We start from the raw sequence: 24,939 nt of genomic DNA, 5'->3' as shown, positions 1-24,939 counted from the left end.
TAATTGCTGAGCTCCAAACCAGTACATCCAATTTTCTGCTTATCAACACTTGGATGCCCAAAGGAACCTGAAACTCAAAATATTGAAAAATATAGTTATTATCCTTGCCATTTCTATCCTCAAAACTGTTCTTCCAGTAAGTCCTCTCTATTCCTCTTCTGTGCTATTTCTAGGTTCTGTTTCTTCCTTTAAAAAACATTTTTAAATGTTTATTATTGAGAGAGAGAGAGAGGAAGAGTCAGAGTGCAGGCAGGGGAGAGTTAGAGAGAGAGGGAGACACAGAATCCGAAGCAGGGTTCAGGCTCTGAGCTGTCAGCACAGAGCCCGACACAGGGCTCAAACTCACAAACTGCAAGATCATGACCTGAGCCGAAGTTGGATGCTTAACTGACTGTGCTGCCCAGGCTCCCCACTGTTTCTTCCTTTGCATTCCTGAACATAACTTAACTGTATTGTACTTCCAGTACTGGGCCTTGTTAACAGAGTGTAGTTCCTTCCTCCAGGCTTTGCTACCTCCAGTAAATAATGATGACAACAACAAAACTATAATAACAAGACAGTGGTGAAAGTAAGAAAAGGTACCATGACAACAATCATTTGTTGAGTGTACACGACATGCTAAGCACTGTCATACCACCCTACATCCTGGGAGAAGTGGGACCCCAGAAGTGGGCTTATGTAGTAGAGGCTACATTCTTGTCCTCTCCAGAGTGGAGGGAACATTCCCACCCAGAGCCCACCCCAGCACCTCCGTTCATGTTCTGGACACTTGAGACCTCAGAATTCCCTGCTTGGACTATGCTGAGCCTCCTTGCCGAAACTGCATGCAGACCTCTTTCCCGGTTGTATCTTTCAGAAAGCAGATGGTGCCCCAGATGTGTGCATCTCTAGGCACAAGGGCTGGATAAAGGGCAGCTATTTGCCTAGCTTGTAGTCTGAGATCTGTGCCATGAGACCCATTGGAGGGCAGGATAGAGCCAGGGGTGGGAAGAGAAGGCAGTTTGGCCAGGGACCTTCAGGAGTGCTGTAAGTGTTAGGATGAGAAATCAGTAATTTTTCTAATGTAGCTTTTTATCTAATCCTCATAATATCTCTCCAGGTAGGCAATATTAGGTCCATATGCAAAGTGAGAGTTGCAGAGGTTAAACAGTGTATAGATTATAATGGGCAGAGCATGAATTTGACGCAGATTAGTTGGACTCCAGAAGTTTTTTTCCATGATACTCTACTTTTTATCCATTCCCTACATTGTAGCCAGAGATTCGTTTTGTAGAAAATGTCTGTGGTCACATTATTCCCTGGATTAAAAATCTTCCATTAGCTCCTCATTTGCAACTGACTGCAGGCCAGTTTCTCTGGCATAGCATGCAAAGACCCTTCAAAAACTGTCTTGGATCTACCTTGCCAAACTCATTTCTCATCAGTATTCCCACCATGCCTTCCCCGGTCATAACGAACCCGCTGTGTGCCTTGGCACCCACAGCCTCAGCTGGGTATGTCTTTCCTGCTTCTTTCTCTGCTTTGCCAAGTCCTACACTATCCCTTCCATTTCAAAGTGAAATGGACATCACCTTGCCCATGAAGATACTTGAATTTTTCTAGACTGGATCTCTCCTATTCCTGTTACATGCTCATAGTTGATTGTTTATACCTTGATACAAGTGTGTATTGCTTTATTACCTATGGTTTTCTGCTATCCCTTGTCTGTTACTTCCCTGAGGCCGTGGCTTCCATGTGGCCAGGAACTGGGTGTCTTATCATTATATGCCTCTGTTTTCATACAGAGTCTGGACATATATAGTAGGCTAGATAAGTATTTTTTTTAAAAAGACCTTTTTATTACAAAACATCTTATGCACGTTTCACAAGTGAATTATTAACAATCAAGGAATACAAATTTTAGTTCTGACGGTTGTGCTGATCTGCTCACGGACTGGTTTTAGGAGGCATTTTGACATGACAACTGGAAATTTCTAATTCGCAGAAAAATGTTACTTTACATTTAGTCCTAGGATTTCATTGTCATGGCATTTAAGTGATGAGCATCTTTATAAAAATGTATATACATATACATATATATAATTTGTGAGCTTTAATAGGCCAGTGAGTTCTGAATAGAGCATAAATCACAGTTTTGTCTCAATGTGATTAATTTAGTTGTGCTTTCTTAGGTTACTGTCTTTGGTTATGTAGACTTTTCTGGAAGATATTTATGCCATAAAACTGCTATTTTTGAAGAGGTAGCTATCTATTTGCGTAAAATTATCAGCGCATAAAAAAAGATTATGTTGGTGGTATTGTCCAGCTACTTTTTCTTCTTCCCTAAAATTTGAATATTTGAATTAGAAATCCTTTCTGTTTTGGTGGCTTATCACTTTTTGACTCTTCACGGCAGAGATTCTGGGCAGAATCTTACCTCTTAATCGCCAGTTGGAACACTTCCATCATAAGAAATCATTAAGTAACAAAACGCACGTGGTCTGTGTTCTAACGCAGGGCAGAGCAACTCCCATAGGCAGGTTTCATGCTGTTGGTATATTTATGCTCTAAGCCCAAAAGGAAAACATGCTATAGGAAGAAGCAAAATGAGATTAAGCATACTGATTATAGGTTATATGACTAAGGTAACTATATTTTAGGGTCCCAAGCAAGCCTATTTTCAGCCAAAAAGACTTTAGGGAGAAGAAAGAATTCAGGATGTGTTTGAAAGATGATAAGAGAATGTCTTAGAGGAAAGGAGAAGGGAAACTATTCCAGGAATATGACCCAGTTTTTGATAAAGAGGGAAGAGTGGTGACTTAACAGAGGAGAGGAAGTTGGCACCGAGGAAGCCCACGAAGTATTAGATGAAAGCTGTTACCAGAAATAAGGCCATTCAGAGGCCCAGACCAGAAGCTTTGAAGGAAAATCAGAGGGTGTTTTCGCTAGTGTAGTATAGGGCTATCTCTACTTTTTATTTCTAAAGGTAATATATTCTTGAAATTATTTTTTAACGTAGAAACATATAAATACTAACACCAAGATCACCCATATTCCCAAAAGGCAGAGAGACATTCTGAACATGGTTTGAGGAATTTCTTTCCAGCCTCTTGTTCTCCTCCACCCATTCTGCAATTGTATGTAATTGTTTATTTAAGAGTGGGGTCCACGCTATGGTATATATTCTCTGTTCGTTCTCATTCTTTAATTTTTTGGCATAAGATTCCAAAGCATTTTCTTGTGTCAATGAAAACTTTTCAGAATACTTTTAATTGTTGCCTCTTACTCCATTCTATAGATGTGCCATGATTTATTTAACCTTATTTCTGTTATAAATAAAATGACGGTAAAAAAAATCTTCACATCCAAAGCTTTGCTGCGTGCATAATGATTTCTTTAGAAAAGTTTTATGGAATAGAAGATCCTCCATGAAAGCATAGTTATGTTTTTAAGCTCTTGATAGCTCCTGACAAACTTTTGTTTATGGAAGTCTTAAAGAATAAACCTTTCCATGGTGTCACAAGAAGAGGTCATATGAGGAATTGCTAAGTGTGCTAATGGAGGTGAGGAGTGCTTTACAGTGTCTCACAGTGGAAAAATGTAAAAGTCAGTGTGTAAATGATTGCCATGGGAGGTAATACGAGAAAATGCAAGGTTGGATAGACAATGGACAGAAAGAAAGGAGGTTGGGCTTTTTGTTTGTTTGTCATGAAAGGTCCTTCACAGGCTTATTGTGTATAAAATGCTTAACCCAGTCTTGGAACCGGGTTTGAGAGTGACAAATGATAACCATTAAGGTCACATGCTATGGAGGAGCTTGGGTTCATGGGTCCAGTTACTCCGCCACCAATTTTCCAGGAGTGAATTTTCCTCTTCTCCTCTTCTCCCTCATCGATACACGCGGATACTATTTGTCCCTCCTCATTGGGTTGGCGTAAAACTTAAAGTCGATCATGTGCCTAACCCCTTAGAGGCTTCGATAAATGGCATCTCTATACTTGCATGGCTGCTCTCCCATGTATCAATTAAGGATCCTCTGGTTGAAAATGACAGAACCCTGGAGCCAAAGAAAACCGATATGTTGTGTCCAACACAGCAGGTTGTGTCCGGTGGAAGGAGAAGGCCACTTGCTTTGGTCTTTTTACTGGACTTACCTTTAGTTAACTAAAGGCTCAGCTAACTAACCTTAATAACCCTGATGCTAACACTTCTCAGGCATTTTCCTTCTTTTGATGATCAGGAGGTGAACTGACACTTGTCTGTATCTTGGACAGGAATGATGGCTGCTTTTCCCTCTGTTCTGTACTCAGTACCAAGCGCAGTGCCCTGAATGTAATAAATGCTCGATAGTTGTAAAAAAAAAAAAAAAAATTCCAGAGCAACCTCCCTTATGATTAATATGGACTTCATGTCTCCTTTCCTCTAGAAATTAAAAAAAAAAAAGGAAACTGTAGTGTTTTTGCACCTGATTACATAGAATGTATATTTTATTGATAATCCCAGATTGTAGGTGAAAACACCAAGCCATAATGCATCTCTATTTTTTTTTCAAAGATAAATAAATTCTAGGATGTCATGCACAGCATGTGACTATAGTTCTAGCAACGCTGTTGTATATTTTGAATGTTGCTAAGGAAGGCCTCGTCAAAGTTCTCATCACAAGAAAAAAATTGTGACTGTGTGGTGATGGATGTGAACTAAACTTACTGCGACAATCATTTTGCAGTATATGCATATATCATTATGTTGCACACCTAGAACTGAATAAGTTCTCAGTAAAAGTGGGCAAATATTTTCAAAATGAATAAAACTGTATTTTTTTAATGAATTTTCTTGACCTGTAGTGTTCTGTATTATTAAAATATTGTCAGAATGTTAGTAGAAGAGTTTGAAATGGAAAAGGTAAGTGGGTTTACCGTTGTCCTATCACAATAATGTAACAAAATAGTTTTTGTGTTTATGTTGCTTTCTCTTCTTTTGCAGCTTGTTTTCTTCGGAATTGCCTTCTTTTATTAAAAAAAAAAGAAATGTCAGGAAAACAGGCTTGTCTCATAGATGTTAGAAAAATAAGATTTTCAAGGTAAATTCTAGAGTTTGAACAAATTTAATCCACTTCCGTACATATACCCAGCTACTGTATAAGAGCCATTAGACGTATCAGACAGCAAAGGTAGAATATAGATCATATTTACAAGCTTTCCGATGATTGATCAGCCTACTTCATTGCCTATAGTTGTCCTTCATTACAAAAAGAAGTCAATTAGCATAGTGTGGCTGTCTTGTACATGGAGGCTTTGTTTATAGACCAGAACAGCTGGTATAATTGCTATAAAGAATGCATGGCCCGTCAATGTAAGTACCAGTAAGAAATGGAAGAAAATTAGTTCTATATTTAATATTTTGCCGCCATACAAACAAAGTAACTCACCTTGTGAGCCGAACAGAAGGAAACACAGTGATGGTTATCTTTGTAAGGAGCCAGTGGCTTTATGGCTTTAAAAAATATTCTGTTCAGATTATACAAGTATATTCTAAAATTATCATATAAAAATTGAAATGGGGGTGCCTGGGTGGCTCAGTCAGTTGAGCGTCCGACTTCGGCTCAGGTCATGATCTCACGGTTCATCGGTTCGAGCCCCATGTCAGGCTCTGTGCTGGCAGCTCAGAGCCCGGAGCCTGCTTCGGATTCTGTGTCTCCTTGTCTCTCTGCTCCTCTCCCACTCACGCTCTGTCTCTCTCTTCTTCAAAAAATAAACATTAAAAAAATTCTCTTAATAAAAACAACTGATACAAATAGAAAGTATAAAACAACAGAAGATTCCCCCATGCTATGTCCGAAAACACCCATCGTCAACATTTAGCCCAGGTCTCCTGAGAGTGCCCTAGTTGATTTTCACTGCTATATACATAACCCTTTCTACTGCTTGAATGTTTTTATGTACATGTAAGCCTTTTACAATAAAACGATAGATAGTGAAAGCATATATTTTGAGAGAAAATATGAGCATAACCATATTCTATTATTTGGGATTTAAAAAAATAGAATCATATAAAATTGTTGATATTCAAACCTTTCCAATCTACAAAAATGGCCACTTCGTATGCTCAACTTAATTGCAGTAGGCTTGCTAAGGGGTCTTGAAAGCCCATAGGAGAGAAGGAATTTTATGTTGTTGATAGTTGCATTCATAACACCTAAAAAAAGTTCCTGGAGGGTGAATCTAATCTTCGTTATGAAATAGAAAAGGATTGATACTGATAAAAATAATTTTATTAAATTAGACATGAAAACAAATAAAATGGAAACTTTTTTTTTTAAGTTTATTTATTTTGAGAGAGAGAGAGAGAGAGAGGAGAGAACACGGGAGAGAGGGACAGAGGGAGAGAGAAAGAGAATCCCAAGCAGGCTGGGTGCAGAGCCTGATGCAGACCTCAAACTCATGAACCTTGAGATCATGACCTGAGTTGAACAGAAGAGTCAGATGCTTAACTGACTAAGCCATCCAGGCACCCCAAAAAGGTAAACTCTTTTAAAGGCACTGAAGAGAAAATTTATTAAGGAATGAATTCAATTCCAGTTGATTCAGTGGAATTGATTCTGGCAAAACGTAGTCAATGCAAATTCATCAGTGCCAACACAAACTGTTTAAAGCCTCAGTGTTCATAAACACAGTCCCCAAGTGTCACACAAGTGGGGAGGGGGAGCAGTGAGAAACCTCCCTCACTGGTACTCAAATTAGGAAAGTTTGTGGCTACGAGGAGAAGCGGATGGCTGGAGGCTGAACTCAGCAACTGGTTTGAAAGCCACATTTCCCCCTTCATCCAAACTGCGGATACCTTCTCATAACGACATACCGGCTGTCAAATACCACGCGTTGTTTCATCAACAATCGCTCAAAATAAGATAATTTGTATTACTTGTCTGATGCCTGTCCCCAGTCTTTTAACCTGGGGGACCTTTGAATGCTATTTATAAAATGATGTGCCTGTCATATTCCGCCATCAGTGGGGAGCTGTCTGCTGGTAAAAGCCTCACGGAGGCCTAAGCTATGGGTTTTGAAGACACATGGTACGAGCTTAAGTTACAACTGTTTCATTTACCAACCTGTGAGCTTGGGCAGGTAATCTGTCTCTTCGTCTTGTTGACAATGAAATCTCTACTTTGAAAAGTTGTAAGGTGGGGCGCTTGGGTGGCGCAGTCGGTTAAGCGTCCGACTTCAGCCAGGTCACGATCTCGCGTTCCGGGAGTTCGAGCCCCGCGTCAGGCTCTGGGCTGATGGCTCAGAGCCTGGAGCCTGTTTCCGATTCTGTGTCTCCCTCTCTCTCTGCCCCTCCCCCGTTCATGCTCTGTCTCTCTCTGTCCCAAAAATAAGTAAACGTCGAAAAAAAAATTTTTTTTGAAAAGTTGTAAGGAAAATATAAATGTGGATATGTGACCACGGGACTTTGCCCACGCAAGCCTCTGATTCTCAGCCAGAGCCATGGTTATTATGTGAAGCAATGCAGACAGTTGCTGAATTCATGGCTTAGATGCTAGAATCCTAGAATTGGAGCGTGTCAGCAGACTTTAGAAATCCGAAGTATCTTTGTGCTCTTCCCCCTGTGGTTCATCAAAAAGAAACCGGCCCCACCTTCAGGAATTTGGTTTTACTTGAAGCCCCTACTGACGTTAGTGTAGAAAGCTGATTTTTGGTAAATCGCAACTTCCCCTTATTCACCTATTTTAATTTTCCTTTGTTCATTGTCATCTTCCAACCCAGTGAGGCTGGTCTGTGACCCATGACAGCACAGTAAAGGAAATAGGTTTAGTCTCCTTGACATACCAGGCAGTGTCCCGGGATGACGTCTTCCTCATGCATATGCAACACAACTAATTCTTCTTTAAGAAATAATCGCATGTCAGGACATGAAACCTGGGGCCACTGCCTGTATTTAATTAGGCAAGAGGGACCTTGCACATGCCTGTGCATAAAAAATAATCACTTAATGTAACTGAATATTGATTTTTGGTATGCCCTTTTCCTAATGAGGCAGCATCTAGAAAGATCAAAAGATGATTTATTCCAATACAGTATGTGCAAAGGGGACTGTGTGCCGCCTCGCATCTCCATTATGAATTTCATCCTGAGACCTAATTAACAGGCCTGTATTTTCTTTTATTAAAATCACACACACGCACACGCACACACACAAAACCAGGGCGTCGGGATCTTGATGGTATCACAGGGCAAACAAGGAAATCATTTGTGCCCCATGAGCTTCATTTCCCACGTGTTCATTTCCTGTTGAAGCCAGGAACTGAGGCTTGTGATGCTAATTTGGGACTCTGCTGAGTCTGAGGGGAGGAGACACTTTGAATGCTAAAGACAGTCATTCCCCTTACCTCCCGTCTTCCATGTCCCCCCTCCCCCCCCCCCTGCAAAGAACCTACTTCTCTGCCCCAGGCTCAGCATAACATCACTTCAAAGCCTATCCTTGTGGAACTCTAAGCCCAGTCAGGGAACATGACTCTCTTTGACACACCAAAATATCTGCCATGTCGGGCAGGGTCCTTTCCCTTGAGGTCAGGGGGCCTTCAACGTGGATCCATGTGAAATTGGGGTTTGGGGGACTCATGAGTCCTCTGAAATGATTTCTGCATTTCTCTAGGAAGAGGGTCCTGTGCCAGATACCTTATGCTTGTGATCCCAAAAAGGTTAGGAAACGAATCTATTCTAACTCTGCTCAGATCTTTTGAGACCAAAGGGTGTTGGAAGGAACTTGGCTTGAGAGTCAGATGGATTTACATTTGGATTGTCTCTAATGTATTTTAGCTGTGTAGCCTTGGGCAGGCTGTAGAACCTCTCTGAACGTCCATTTTCTTAAATGTAAAATGGGGTAAAAACACCTATTTTAAGGTGGAAGTGACAGGTACACTAAACAGAAATAAGTGCTAATTTTATTTTTTCCTCATTTCATTCCTTGAATGAAATGAAAGCAAGTGCCTGTTCTGTTGTGTTTCTGGCCAGATTTTTCCGAGCACCCGTGATGGTGCCTTGCATACATAAGGCACTCAGATGTTGGTTGAATAGATGCTTGGATGGATGCAGTGCCTTGGCTCAGTACCTAGATGAAATCTATCTGCTTTCTGAAAACACTTATTTTCCAAGAGACATCTTGGTAGTCTGAGATGTCTCTCTAGAAGAGAGCTTGGCTTTGCCAAAACCCTCCCAGGACAATTAGCTCCACGTCCTGTGCAAAATCTTTCTGCATACTGTGAGAAGATTAGATCTTATTATCCTGTGCTGCAAATCACGATCTGTGCTGGGCCTTTGTCTATATCAGGACAGGGCAAACTATAGCCTATAGGCCAAATCTGGCCTGTTGCCTGTTTCTACAAATAAAGTTTTATTGGGACATATCCCTGTTTATTGATTTGTGTATTATCTACGACTGCTTTTGTGCTGTGGTACAGCTGAGTACTTAGGACAGAGACACTATGGACAGGAAAGCCTAAAATATTTATTATCCACAGAAGAAATTTACCAGCCCCTGATATGTATTATTTGTACTCCTTATTGCAGTCCTGCTGGGTTGGTCTTCAGTTGCCCTTCTTATGTAATGGGAAGCTAATATCCAACAAAGTTAAGTATCTTGATTGGGATTCTACAGCTTAGAGTTAGGGTTTGAATCTGGCTCTGTGTGATTCCATAGCCCATGTTCTTTCCACCAAATTCTGATACCTTTCAAGTGAACCAAAGCCTAGCGGAACCACTTACATCTTTCAGTCCTGTCTGGTGACAAGAAGACTAGCACAGGGAGCAAGCCAATCAGTGATGTCCTCTAGAATCGGGGTACAACCTGGTGGCCCTCACACTTGTTTGTAACCTGGCTGAGGTCTGAAGATAAATCGTGTGAACGTATATCTAGATGAGAAGGTGGAATGTGGATTTCACGGACTATTTCTGAAGGTGGCAAAGCAATAGGAGTCTGCAGTGTTTTGTTTCTTGTTGTTGTTGTTGTTTTAATATAACTTATTGTCAAGTTGGCTAACATACAGTGTATACAATGTGCTCTTGGTCGGGGCGGGTAGATTCCCACGATTCATCAGTTACCTACAACAGAGTCTGCAACTGTTTGTATGCAAACATAATGCTGCCTCCCAAGGTCAGAAGGTTCGGCATTTCCAGGTGTGCCCTATTTGCTGAATGTGGTCTCCACTCTTGTTTGCTGCCCTTAGTGAGTAATGTGTGATACTTACGGATTTTCAGCACACGGCCGCTCGACAGAGACTTGCCCTTCCCCAAGCTGCGAGGCTGTAAGAGTTACGGGCCTTCATGCTCGCTCATTGGTCCTGCGCCTTCACTGATAGATCTCACTCTGAATGTGAAAGTTCTTTCACAGTGAATGAATCCTGATGGAAATTTGATTGTTTCAAGGGTTTATAGGTGAAATTCTGTGGTTATTCTGGTTCATACTCCATCTGCCTCTCATTCCTACTTCTCAACTTCCACCCTTCCGGGTAATTTTTCCAGCTTATAAACTGGTTATGATTAAACAAAAGAAAAAACGAATTTGGAAAAATGAACTACTCCTGCTTTAACTGAGGGTGCAGACGCGTGTGTCTTGTAATGGTAGTGAAGCTGGCAATAACAGTACGGTGACAAAATTCGAGCCACCCCGCTGGAAGTAACACAGTTGGGTAACTTACCCATCTGTCACAGGATGTGTCTAATGAAAAATGGTTGTAGAGTTCATCGATTGTCATGTAAAAGAGGCTATTGCAGCATTGGGTTGGTGAGGGGAGAGGTGAGAAGGATTGGGAAGGTGCATGTTCTTTCTGGTGGAGTCTGTCTTTGTTCTGCTGATGGAAGGTTCCTTAGAAAAGCAGTAGAGCTGCCGGACAGATAGGAAGGAATAAAAGCTATAAGTAACTTTGTGTTTCATTGGGTTCTACAACAGTGGCCCTTATTTCTCCAAAGATGAAATCTTACAGTCTTACCCTATAGCTTTTATACTCCCTAAAGTCAATCAGTCTTTCAGTTTATGCTGAATAGATAAAAATGATATTGCTGCAGTTAAAGTGGGGGTGGAGGAACCTGGTAAAATTAAGGAACATTTCATTGGTTATGCCAGTATAGCTCCATGGGGAAATAACAGGTTGATTAAAATTCTTGGACTGTTGTTTAATTATTTAGAGTGAATGTTCTAACAGAAAGATTTTTTTTTTTTGGTAGCCCTTTTGGTTTATTCCTAACGTATTTTAGTCCCCATTTATTTGTTTTTAAGCTTTAAAATATCCAGGGCACTTGGGTGGCTCAGTCGGTTAAGTGTCTGACTCTGGATTTTGGCTCAGGTCATGAGTTCAAACCCCACATCAGGCTCTGTGCTGACCTGCTTGAGATTCTCTGTCTCTCTCTCTCTCTCTCTCTCTCTCTGCCTCTCCCCTGCTTGCTCTCTAACTCTGTCTCAAAATAAATAAATAAATATTTTAAAAATACCCCAAGTACCTCTCCACATAGGTCTTTTTCATCTCTCCCATGGCACTAGGTACTTCTCATTGGTCAAAGCTGTTGCTGTTTTATTTATCGTTCTGTCTTGGAAACATGTTTATTAGGAACCCATCACAGAATTCAGATCTGCCTGATGGAGGCTAAAAAGCAAATTTACAAATTATAAATGATTGTGGAACATTTTGAATGGGAGAGAAACTGACAAAATAGACTTTCAGCTTACATTGATGAGGCAGACTAGTGGTGGTGATGCGTTCTCTTTGTAGGTAAGAGAGAGGCATGAGCAAGGCATAGAAATCTATTCTAATGGTGCTTTCCAGATTTGTTCACCCCAGATGTACCGGGTATAAGCAAGTATATTTAGGAAAGAGCAAGGCATGTTCATGGACTGGTAAGAATCCCACCATGTAATAATTTGTGCGTCAAAACAATTGTTTGAGAGTCCTTGTGTTGGCTCTTCCTGTAGCCAAGGCAAGTGCTGATATGCTATCATTTCTGTTCATATTTCTTTAGCTGTGGCTTTTTTAGGTCCCTGTGCATTTTTATCGTTGGTTATAGTTTTTATGTATGTGTGTCACGGCATTTGGGAGTGGGTGTACATAAGGCTTCTATCATTTGACTGCCAGTTTTGCTGAGCTCATGTGTTTTGTTGTCCTTATTTATGTGTTTGCCAGGGAGAAATGCTTGCTACCTCTCCAGTTGGCTTTGGAATCCAAGAATGTGAAACTGGCCCAACATGCCTTGGCAGGAATACAGGTAAGGCTCTCACTGGGTGCAGTCAGGTGACAGAAATTGACAGGCTACTTTGGCGTTGAAAGAACAAATACTTAACATTTTGAATACTAGCTGTCAAAGACCCAGACCACAATTTGATTGAACTAGGTAATAACCACAGAGGACAGAGGATTTTCTTACATTTACCAGCGTTTCTCTGTGGATCGCATTATCTTGTTGAGCCTTTGTCATCTGATACTGATTCCTGGGGACCCAGCTAGGCTCGCATGGAAATGAAATGTTTTGGAGGATGGCCAGCTTTAGGAGGGCCCAGGATCTCTTGATCCCCCGAGAAACATCTCAAGTTCTATACCAAGTAAAATCTTATATAGATTCAACATCTGTGGTTCTGTGTAAGGAGAATTAATAGTAAACTGGAAAGATTTTATCTTGTTTTCCATTTTACAGTTAGGTTAGTGAATGAACTCATGTGTTTTGTTTCCAGAGCAAACTTGGAGGGCCAAAAAGAAATTTGGTCTAATCAGAAAAGCCAGGGGTGCCTGGGTGGCTCAGTCCATTGAGAGTCTGACTCTTGATTCAGCTCAGGTCATGATGCCTGGGTCATGGGATCAAACCCCACAATGGGCTCCATGCTAGATGTGGAGCCTGCTTGGGATTCTCTCTCTCTTTTCCTGTGCCCCTCTCCCCTGCTCACATGCTCTCTCTCTCTCTAAAATGAAAAAAAAAAAAAAGAAGAAGAAGACAATAAAAGATTGCTTGAACACTTTCCTTCTCTGAGCATTTGCTCCTGTATATTTTACACGATATGTAATAGGTCTAATTTGAACAGTGCAAAGGTGATGGCTATATAAGTGCATTGACTTTGAAGCAGTTTGGTTTCTAAGTGACAAAGCACTGTGTAGTTCAAGCCTATGGGGTTTATGCAGTGTGGCCATGGATGGGTAGCATTTGTCAGATGTCTTTTCACATTAGTATGTATTATTTCATCCTTTAAGTCCAGAGAAGGCCCTAATGCCTCTTAAGAGTTAATACCTCTGATGAGGCGCCTGGGTGGTTCAGTTGGTTAAGTGTCCGACTCTTGATTTAGGTTCAGATCATGATCTCACGGTTCGTGAGTTGAAGCCCAGCGTCTGGCGCTGGGCTGAGAGCACAGGGCCTGCTTGGCATTCTCTCTCCCCATCTCTCTGTCTCTTCCTCTGTCAAATAAATAAGTAAACATTAAAAAAAAAAAAAGTCAATACATATGAATGAGAAAACTAAGACTCTTCTTTTTCCAGTGGATTGGAATTAGATAATGTACATGTTAATATTAGATTTTTTTTTTTTGAGAGAGAGAGAAAGAGAGCATGCATGTATGTGGAGAGGGGCAGAGGGAGGGAGGGAGGGAGGGAGAGAGAGAGAGAGAGAGAGAGAATATCCCAAGCAGGCTCAATGCTCAGTGAGGATCCCACCTCAGGGCTCAATCCCATGACCTCGGGATCATGACCTGAGCTGAAATCAAGAGTTGCCCACTCAATCGACCGAGCCACCCAGGCGCCCCAGTATTAAACATTGTTAAACACTGTCAATGTTATTAAATACTCCTTGTTTTCTCCTTGGGCCAGCCATGAATATGAATGGGAGTTTGTGTTAACCTGTGTGTTTCCTCTTCTCTAATATTGTATGGGTTTCCCTTGTAGTTATTTCTTAACCCCCAGACACTCTAAGCTTACAGAACCATGTTCTTAAGGTCTTGCTTTATCTGTTAATTCTAATGAGTGGGCACTGGGTATTCTTACCACCGTCTGTCACCTACTGTCAAGTGTAGGCACTTTTGTAGGCCTTTGCAGTCTTTATCACTTGAAGTAAAAACAGGTTTGAATGTAAACTTTAACTCTGGGGTACCTGGCATGCACTGTGTGGTAGTGAAAAAACCTCTTTTGAAAGGATATGGCCAGAAGGTCAGGCAGTCCTAAGAAGGTTCGAAATGCTTGTGTTCTGGATCTGCAGTGACATTCTGCTACAAGAGGGAGTCCTTACCCAAGGTGAATCGGAATTCCAAAAGTTATTCACCACTGCGGCTCTACCCTGAACGGGACGAGGACAAATTTAAAAGGGACAAATACAGAATCTTTCACCAGGGTCTCAAAAATGGACTGGCTCAGGACAGAATGGGAAGAATAGCTTAATTGGAGCCCTGGTGAATGAGAATTAAGGATTTCAGGGCAAGTCAGCATAGAATGTACCGTGACTTGCAGCTAAGCTCATTTGATCCGAGACTATAATTAAAATTATACATTGCCGTTTTTCAGTTTTTGGTTTTAGGCAATAAACCTATTTAGTCATCTCACATAACGAGAATTCTGGTCGTGGTCAGTTCTAGGTCTGATTCAACAGCTCAGTGGTGCTACCGAAGACCCCATTTCTTTTTGCCTTTCCCTTCTGCCATCTTAAACATTTTTAAGACTTTTTTTCCTTTTTTTAAGAGCAATGTCAGATTTACAGTGACATTGATAAGAAGTGCAGAGCTTTCCCATATACTCCCTACCCTACCCGTTCATAACCTCCTCCATGAACAGCATCACTTACCAGAATGGTACATTTTTTTTAAGTTTATTTATTTATTTTGAGAGAGAGAGAAAAAGCACAAGTTGGGGGGGGGGCGGGCAGAGAGAGAGAGAATACCAAGGAGGCTCCACATTCAGTGCGGAGCCCAACATGGGGCTCCATCCCATGACCATGTAATCATGACTTGAGCCGATATGAGCCGACAAGAGTCAGATGCTTAACAGACTGAGCCACCCAGGTGTCCCAAATGGTACACTTTGGCCAACGATCCACTTACAGTGACACACAATCACCCAAAGTTCACAGTTGACCTTAGGGGGCACTCTTGGTTGCATTATTCTTTAATGTCCTACCACCCTTAATGTGTGACATTCACTCTGGAGGCCGCATTTCAAGCAGGAGAGTATTTATGAAACCATATTACACCAAGAACATTTAAAGATGCCTCAGGAGGTCTCGTATAGAGAAGAAAAGACTGAAGTGGACTTCACAGCTGACTTCAGATATTTTAGCTTAGTCCTTGTGGCTCCAGAGAAAGATGAAGGAGTAGAAGTTGTAGGGAGGCAGGTTGTGGTACAATCGAAGATAGAATTTTCTAGAAAATAAGAGTTGTCCCCAAATACAAAAGAACTGTGAGGTGTAACGTTTCCTGAGAGACCTCGTGAAAGCGAATGTCCTCTCGTTCGGTTTTTGTGGGATTCGTTTTCTGCTGAAAATGCATGAAGATGTGTGAATTCGTGAGCGCTTCTTTGGTAAAGTAAAAAGGTAAACTTTTTCTGAAAAGTGAACTTGTCGACCACAAGGCCTTCTCCTTTCCTGTGACAAAGCCACATTCAGAAAGGGTGTGCGTGAATGTGACCTTTGTAAGGTGTCGGATCCCCCCCCCCCCCCCCCCCCCCCGGCACATTCATCCTCCGCCCCCACCAACCACGTGACCTGAATGGTTGCCGTGTTATTTAGAATGACTTACCTAATAGCAGCAAAAGGTCTTTGCCCAAACTGTTGACCAAGGGTTCAATGCGTTTCTCTTTTTCACTGGCACATGGCATGAGTTCTGCCCTACCGGCCTCCACCTACGTGGCTCCCGAGTACAATTACCCTCAGTACATACTAAGATACAACAGAATGAGGCAGCAGGGGGGGAAGCCTATCTGTGATCACTGCCTTGTGCCTCTTTACAGAAGCTTCTGTCAGAAGAGAGGTTTGTATCCATGGAAACAGATTCTGATGAGAAGCAGCTGCTCAATCAGATCCTGAATGCCGTGAAAGTGACGCCTTCCCTCCATGAAGACCTGCAGGTGGAAGTGATGAAGGTTGGTTTGACGTCATTAGAACAGGAACGAGCTAACCCCCCCCCCCCCCGCCCCCCCCACCCTGCCCTCATTGTTACCTTGAAAATGTCTCTGCGCTGTGGTCATGCTGGCACCCCCTTCATCTGGAATGCACGGTTATCCTTGCTTATGGTCCCCCAGAATTACCTGGATTGCTGAACAGAAATGACAACTGAGTAAAAAGGTAACTTTTCAGTGACACATATGATTTTGGGCCTGATCCTGCGTGTCTAATGTTGTTAGGTGATGTGTTTATCACTTTCTGCGAGAATGTATGTGAGTTGGTCCAGCTTAGGGTAGACCTGATCATTCCGGATATTCGGCTGCCTGTTTATGTTAAAACACAGCGAGGACCTAATGATGTTTTCCCACATACTAAGGCTTTGGAATAGACACTTTAGGGACAGGAACACCATCCTTAGGAACCATATCACAATCACGTTTTTCTTTTCCATCCTCAAATTACATGAACCGTATCTTCACTTACCATTTTGGGGGATGGTATCTCTCCTTCCCCTCGCCCTTTTCCCTCCCTTGAGAATCACCATGATTTGGAGCCCTTAATGCTGACTCTGGAACGTGTCATTTCCTGTGAATGAACGGTGAGTTGGGCAGAAGAGGATGGAAGTCTGTGTCCAGAACAGCACCTTGGTCAGAAAATCACAGCTGAAACCCCTGGGCTGGCTTTTAATAATGCCATCTGTTCATTTCCCCCCTAGAGGAATAAGCATAGAGAAATATTTAAGAACAGTTGGGTGTTGTATAATGGTTGATTTCTTCCCGAAAATGCACTGAAGGATTTTTGTCTTAGATAAGAGATTTCACTCTTCTGGGTGTGAGTTTCTCCATTCAGAAAAGAAAAGATGATTTCAGTGATGACATTTTGTTAATGCCTTGGGCCTCACCATAGCCCGTAGTCCATGGGTGATTTAGTGGAGTGACAAAGAGCTGAGACTCTGAAGCTAGCCTATCTGGGCTTGAATACTTAACACTTATTCACTTTCTATTGGGACGTCCTCAGGCAGATTCCTTCATCACTCTGTGCCTTCGTCTCCTCATATCTAAAATGGAGGATATAATAGCATCTACCCAGTAGGATTGTTGCAAGAATTAAATAAGTGATATTTGTAAAGAACTTAGCACAGTATCTGGCACAAAGCAGGTGCTTTAGAAATGTTACATATTCCCACTACTTCCTGCCTGCTGCGGCTGAGTCATAATCTCAGTGGGTGCATCTAGGAATATTCTTTTTTTTTGTTGTTAAAGTTTATTTATTTTGAGAGAGAACATGTGTGTGCAAGCAGGGGAGGGGGAGAGAAAGGGAGAGAGAGGATCCCAAGCAGGCTCTGCACTATCAGAGCACAGCCCAACACAGGGCTCGAACTCACGAACCGCGAGATCGTGACCTGAGCCGAAATCAAGAGTCGGACACTCACCCCGCTGAGCCACCCAGGAGCTCTAATCTAGAAATATCCTTAAACACCAAAACGTTGAAAATCTCTGAGCTAACTGATCCTTAAGATCTTAATCATCTTTAACTCTCTTTGATTCTGTAAAATGTACAGTTTTGCCTTGTCCTCTGACACACGTGCGGCAGCTCTGGAGTCACAGGAACTGAAAAGCAACCACTTCTAGGCTTATTTTACTTTTCCACTTCCTCTGTGCTGCCACTGAGAGGCCAGGCCAGCTGCCGTGTTAATTAATCACTTTTGTGGCGTCCAAGTCCAGTCTGTTGAGTCGTCCTATTCTTAGTCTCCGTATACTGGAGGGTGAACTGTGGTATCATGCTGAGAGACCTATCTCACAGATTTCCCATTATTCTGGATATTCTCCCAGGAATATACCTTTTTATGGAATCCACAAATTTGTCTTAAAAATTAAAAGTACGTATTCTTCTTAAAGCCTTGGAGAAGCAGAACGTCTGATGGTTGTGTCAACAGTAACACCTGTTTTGAAAACTTACGCTCGCTCCCTACCTGCAGCCCAGCAGTGCCTTCTGCTAGCCTTGCTGGGGACAGGAGTTGACACATGTTAACTCTCCTGGAAATGCTGGAAAATCCATCTTCATCGACTTTTTAATGACACCATAATAGGCCGTTGGTACTCGTTGTTAATGTCTGGGAAGAAATAAGGCATTGTCAGAAAAAAGAAGGCCATAATCAGACCTGCCGTTCTTTATAATTAGATCTCCAAAATGCTTAAAAATATAAGGGCCTTTGCTCGATGCTGTTATTTTTAACCATTTAGAAATTGGAATTTGGGGGAAAAAAATTTCAGCTCACAACAAACCTAGCTTTAAGCTAATTTTCTTCTCTTTTCTTTTCTATGTTTATTTTTGAGAGAGACAGAGTATGAACAGGGAGAGGCAGAGAGAGAGGGAGACACAGAATCCGAAGCAGGCTCCGGGCTGTGAGCTGTCAGCACAGAAGGTGACGCAGGGCACGAACCCATGAATTGTGAGATCATGACCTGAGCCGAAGTCAGACGCTTAACCCACTGAGCCACCCCAGCTGCCCCTAAGCTAATTTTCTTATAGTATACTTTTATTTTAGATAAACATTTTGAGCCAAGCAGCTAAAACATAAATGATGAGGTAACTATGCTTTAGAGTGATATTATTATTATTCATACCAAATGGAACTTTTTTTTATTTTTTTATTTAAAAAAAATTTTTTTAATGTTTATTATTTTTGAGAGAGAGACAGAGAGACAGAGACCAAGCAGAGAAGGGGCAGAGAGAGAGGGAGACACAGAATCTGAAACAGGCTCCAGGCTCTGAGCTGTCAGCACAGAGCCCGATGCGGGGCTCGAACTCACCGCGAGATCATGACCTGAGCCGTAGTTGGCCGCTTAACCCACTGAGCCACCCCAGCTGCCCCTAAGCTAATTTTCTTATAGTATACTTTTATTTTAGATAAACATTTTGAGCCAAGCAGCTAAAACATAAATGATGAGGTAACTATGCTTTAGAGTGATATTATTATTATTCATACCAAATGGAACTTTTTTTTAATTTTTTTATTTTTAAAAAATTTTTTTAATGTTTATTATTTTTGAGAGAGAGACAGAGAGACAGAGACCAAGCAGAGAAGGGGCAGAGAGAGAGGGAGGCACAGATTCAGAGGCAGGCTCCAGGCTCTGAGCTGTCAGCACAGAGCCCGATGCGGGGCTCGAACTCACCGCGAGATCATGACCTGAGCCGTAGTTGGCCGCTTAACCGACTGAGCCACCCAGGTGCCCCCCAAATGGAACTTTAGAGATAGCGGTCTGACTACTTTGGCCCACAAGGGAGGGCTCCATGGTCATTTACTTCTGACATTTAGATTATTTGTGTATGAAGACCTATCCAAATTATAGCATTTCTTGCTTAGAAATAATAATAATGTTCATACCCTGTCTCTATGCTGGAAGAATTTCTGTGGTAACTTTAGTACTTTTCAAAGCATGTACCCTTTTGTCTTGTGATTCTATAATACTTATGGCCCTGTAAAAACTCTCAAATAAACCCTTGTTTTGCCAATACCATTACCATATTAAAATGTTCTTGCCCCTTGTTCTCCCTAAAATTACATTGAACAAAGAGAATTGGATGAGTCCTCAAAGAAAGGCTGGATTCCCAATACATGTGAAAGGTATATTTATCCTTGATGCTTCTACATAGCTCGTTCTCGTGATAAATGATCTAAACCGGGCATTTCCTGTAAAACTCTTCTAGTCATTTGAGATAAATATTTTGTAGGTACTAGAAAATGTTTTAACATGAAATACAGTAGGCATTTTCAAACGTTGGTATGCACTTCAGGAGCGATAAAGCCACGCCATGCAGTTTTTATTTATGTCTGTCTAAACACAGCATAGCACATTTTTATGACAAACCCCAGGTGCTCTATTTTAAAAAGCTACGCCATGCATTTTGCTCACATATTGCTATCTGCTAGTGTTTGTAAACATGAGAAATTGAACTGTGTCACACTCTTCAGAGTAGGTATGTAGCAGTTGTTTTAAATTCCGGAAGAGAAAATAATATGGTTTGCTCTTTTAGAGGTTTCCCTAAGATTAAACTAACTAACTAACAATGGAACTCAGGATTCCGATGGCAGTGTCCCCATTTAGAAAGAAGGCCCTAGACCTGCAATTGGAGGGTTAAGAAAAAAAAAAAAATCAGTGGTGCTTGCTTCTGACAAATTAGGTTAGATCACTTAGTCTAAGACCTGTTCTACAGGATTTTACTATCTAACAGCAGGGGGAGAAAAGGCAATTTTGATTTATTGAAATGGCCCTGGGATCTAAATAAAAATTTTATAGCTTGAGCAAATCGAGTATCAGGACCGTAGAATCAGAAAGGTTTTTCTGTAGATAGATTACCTTAGAAATGGATTAGTTGACGGCAGGGAGCTATTTAATATTTAGGTTCAACACTTGTCCTCTTTGGTAATATTTTCCCTTGGTATCTGCCCTTTCTATAAATGCCATGCAGACTTGATAGGAGTCAGGTACAACAAACTAATGACATCTCCAACTAGAGCAATTAGGACTTTTTTTCCCCACCCTTCTTGCTGGTAGATAACCTTTAGCGAGGTTATTAACTCATAGAGCCAGCTGAGTCTTTAAAACTGAAGGGACTTGTGTGGCTGGCCTTTTCTCACGTAAGTATGTTGCAGAAGGGAGCATTCTGTCTGGGGAGGGCAGCCGGCTTTGTGGATAAGGAAGGATGTGATACTGAATACTGAGAAAGCATTGGATGAATGTTCTGTTATTGGCCATTCTACTTTGCATGCATCTTGGGGTAACAGAAATGAATACTGGTGGGATACTTTACAATTTTTAAAGGAGAAATGACAGGGGCTAATTAATTAACATTTATTCTGCATCAGACACTCTGGTAAGTACTCTACATTCATACTCAGATCATACATCAAGGAAAGTGGCAGGGCCAGGATTTGAACTGTAATTCAGCTGGAGGCCACGCGTGTGCTCTTAAACAGTGCGTTTTCTTGCTTGCCGTCTGAGCCTATTCTAAAAGGGTTGTAGGCGGTAGCCATTACCATTCTCATTCCAAAGATGATTGAACAGAAAAATTAAGTCACAGGCTGATAAGGAGCAAAACTAACAGTGGTTCAGAGTCCTGTGTGTTTTCTGTATCTTTCATGACAGCGCATTCTGTCACTAGTTTCAAGACTTAGATTCAAATACAAAGGAAGAATCAATGTCTCTTTCCCACTAGATTAGTTCTGTGTGTGTGTGTGTGTGTGTGTGTGTGTGTGTTAGAGAGAGAAAGAGAGAGAGAGAGACAGAGAGAGACAGAGAGAATGGGAAAGAGAGAAAGATAGAGATCAGGTTGGGGGAAGGGAAGGAGAATGCCATTTGCTGTTGAAGCATTTTTATATTTTTTAACAAAAGCCAACCAAACATCTACAGAAAATACAAAGATGAGCAACTGATGAAAAAGAGCTGATGGCTATAGGGCTGAGAATCTGGGAGACCAAAGCTTCAGGATGTCCATTTAGAATTCTAGTCTTATAGTGAGGAGGAGAGAGTGCTTTTATGTACCAGCATTGCATTCAGTGCCTTGGCCAGGGAGGAAGAAATGGGCCAAATGGAAGGACTGTTTCTAAACCCCTCTCAGTTGTGTTTTAAAGTTTGTTTGTTTGTTTATTGAGAGACACAGAGAGAGGGAGGTGGGGGGGAGGGGCAGAGAGAGAGAATCCTAAGCAGGCTCTGCACCATTAGTGCGGAGTGCAATGTGGGGCTGGAACCCACAAACTGTGAGATCATGACTTGAGCCAAAAGCAAGAGTCAGACACTTAACTGACTAAACCACCCAGGCACCCGTATTCTTCAAATATTTGATCACTTCCTGTGTGCCAGGCACTGCGCAAGCCACAGAAGATCCTGTGGTGAAGAAAATGAAACCAAAACCAAACAAAAACAGAGTCTGTTTGGAGACTAATGATGGAGGTATAAATTAATGAAATACATAAATACACATAAATTGTGATGAATACAAGGAAAGAAAAACCTAGGGACCTAAAAGTATATTTATAACGGGGCCTGATGGAGGGCAGATGAAGAGGAAGACAGAGAAGGCAATTCTTAAGAAGTGACATTTAAAATAAATAAGATCTAAAGCATAAGAATCAGATGGGCAAGGGGATAGGGTTAGATAAAGGAAAGAAAAGATTGCTTTATTAATTAGAATTCATTGCAGTTGATACAGGGCAGAAGTTTATTTTCCTTTTTCATAAACTTACATCAGTATTGGTTGAACCACATGATCTGAGATCCTTGTTTCCAGGATTTTGTTTCTCCATCTTGTGGTCCATGATGGTGCCCCATCCCCAGCCAACAGTTCACCTAGCAACCACCTGGGAGACATTTCTGAGTACATCCCATTGGCCAGAATTCGGCTGTATGGCAACGTTTCATCGCAAGGAAGGATGGGAAGTGTAGTCTTTATTCGGGCAGCTGTCTGCCAGAGTTCTGTTCTTGGAAAACAGAGGGGATAGTGTTGAAAGATGACTGGCAGTCTTCCACAGTCACTTATCACATGAGAATTATAGGCTGGCGTATTTCCACCCCCGCTAGAGGCAGCTGGCTCATCGTCCCCTCCGCTACCTTTCTTACTTCACTTTCCCCAGAGGGCAGGGGTGGCCTTGCGTCCAGAGAGAGAGGAGTTTAAGACCCAGTGAATGGCCTGCAATGGACTCTTTAGGGAAAGCGCACATTGTAATCTCTCCAGATGGGTAGTCCTTAACTATCGGCCCAGGCATGACTAGACAATTTAGTTAGGAGGTGAAAACTAATCACATATTGTTAGTATTGTTTTTGTCCCCTTAGCATGACCAGAGCATTTGGCACAGGGCTTACTAATTGCTTGTTAACATGGTTATTGACTCATGGAGAGGAGAAGGTTCAGTGGACCGCCAGGGTAAATGACAAGCAAAAGACACTAAACTTGTGATTACAGATAACAATCTGCGTGCATTCAAAAATGAGAAAAATCAACCCAGATTCACACTTCAGAATTGAAATTACCTCCTGTATCACCAGATCCCTCTTTTCATAGGTGAATTGAAGCTATAATGATCCAGTTACTCAGCTGCACTTACACAGTGGTTGGTAGCAGAATAACTTTTTCAACTATTTCTGTTTCTGGAAAGGCTTTGTAGCAAGGCCCTGGTCTCCAGATATGTGATATTGACTAGGTGGAGAAGATAACATTTCAGGCCCGTGTTTAAGTTCACTGCAAGGTTAATGTGAATAATGTGGCTTCTGAAAAATAATGAAACCTAATGAGAGAAGAGAAATCTTTTGCAGTAGATAGGAACTCACTGAGGAAACTTTCAATGGCCTGGAAGAGGAGGAAATCGTGTAGGGTAACTGTCCTATGAAACAATCTTCAAATTCTGTTGTTTTTAAACTTCTTGACAGTTTTTCTTTTCAAATATCTGGTAGCAGAGTGGTAAGGGCATAGCTTCTGGAGCTAGAATGCCTGGCGACCTTGGGAAAGTTACTTATCTGTGGCTCAATTTTCTGATCTGTAAAATGGGAATAATGGTGATGCATGTGTCCTAGAGTTGTTGTGTCTTAAATGAGTTAATATAAAAGAAGTTCTTACAATGCATGGCATAAGGTTGGTGTTAGATTTCATTTTTGTTACAGTTACTAGAAAAGGGTATGTGCAGCATGATAATAAAATGAATACCTCTAAACTCATTCAAATTTGAACCAGAACAATAGAAACACCTTTGCTTTAAGAGTGTCTCCTTCCTATCTCTTGTCTTCCTCTATAGCCTCCCTCTATGCAGCCTATAATGGTAATTTTCTTCTGTAGTAATGGAAAGGAAGAGTGTGTGTTTCATCATATATATTTCTGATTCCTACAAAAGGACTCCAACATATTTACTGTCGTTGAATTGTAGCTTTAAAAAGCTTTGTAAATTGTTATTTATCAGTTGTCCACCTAGATATATTTAGGGTCCTAATCATTAGCTATGATTCCACAGTCTACAGAAAACACCCCACCATTTATGCCAGTAAATTTCTGTTCCACCCTACTAGGCAGAATTCATATGATTTGGATATTCTAGAAGAGCTTTACAATTATTAAATGTTTGACATAGAATCAAGTTGGCTTTGGCCCTTTAAAAATTTTTTCTTAATGTTTTATTTATTGTTTTTGAGAGAGAGAGAGAGTCAGAGCTTGGGCAGGGGAGGAGCAGAGAGAGAAGGAGACACAGAATCCAAACTGAACTGTCAGCACAGAGCCCAACATGGGGCTCAAATCCATGAACCATGAGATCATGACCTGAGCTGATATCAGATGCTTAACTGACTGAGCCACCCAGGCACCCTGGCTTTAGCCCTTTAAAAACTATCTCAAGGGGCTTGCTTGGTCATGTCTATAGGTATTGATTATAAAATTATCAAAAGCTTCATGTGTATATGAGCAAACACTGTCTGAAATGAGGTGTCCATTCCGGGGAGAGTCTGAGAGGGAAAGAGGGAAGGAAGAAGTAAAGATGTTGTCTGTTAAGAATTTACTTCTTAAAAATTCAGCTGTGAGAGTAGGTCAAAGTAAGTGTCTTAGAAATTAAACCAGAAAGGACAATTCATTGAACTTTTTAATTTGTTTTCTTTTAGACTTATTTTCATTGGCTTGTTCTGCGACTATATTTTCATTACCAGCAATACATAAAACTTTGTAGGATTAAAAGCAAAATGTTCAAAGACGAGAGTTCCTAACCTACCAGGAAAGAAGTAATGATGTACACATAATCCAGCGTAGTTGTGTATGTTGTAAGCAGAAGTACAGTTGGAAAACTTCAGAAGGAGAGACCACGTTGAGCTGGGTA

The 24,939-nt window shown here is 41.4% G+C and overlaps 1 protein-coding gene across 1 annotated transcript in view; it reads left to right on the top strand.

Annotated features, from left to right (window-relative positions):
• The window catches only part of ARFGEF3 (ARFGEF family member 3), a 177,157-nt gene that overhangs the window by 32,291 nt on the left and 119,927 nt on the right, over positions 1-24,939 (top strand). The window contains 2 exon segments of the mRNA XM_047102653.1: positions 12,146-12,227; positions 15,935-16,066. Of these exon segments, the coding sequence (XP_046958609.1) occupies positions 12,146-12,227; positions 15,935-16,066 (214 nt within the window).

The sequence above is a fragment of the Lynx rufus genome, unplaced genomic scaffold, assembly GCF_022079265.1.
Source record: "Lynx rufus isolate CCGP_SWC_20201006 ecotype Redwood Valley unplaced genomic scaffold, mLynRuf1.p SCAF_6, whole genome shotgun sequence".
NCBI lineage: Eukaryota > Metazoa > Chordata > Mammalia > Carnivora > Felidae > Lynx > Lynx rufus.
Note: the sequence above shows the minus strand (reverse complement) of the source record. Positions and strands in the feature narration are given on the sequence as shown.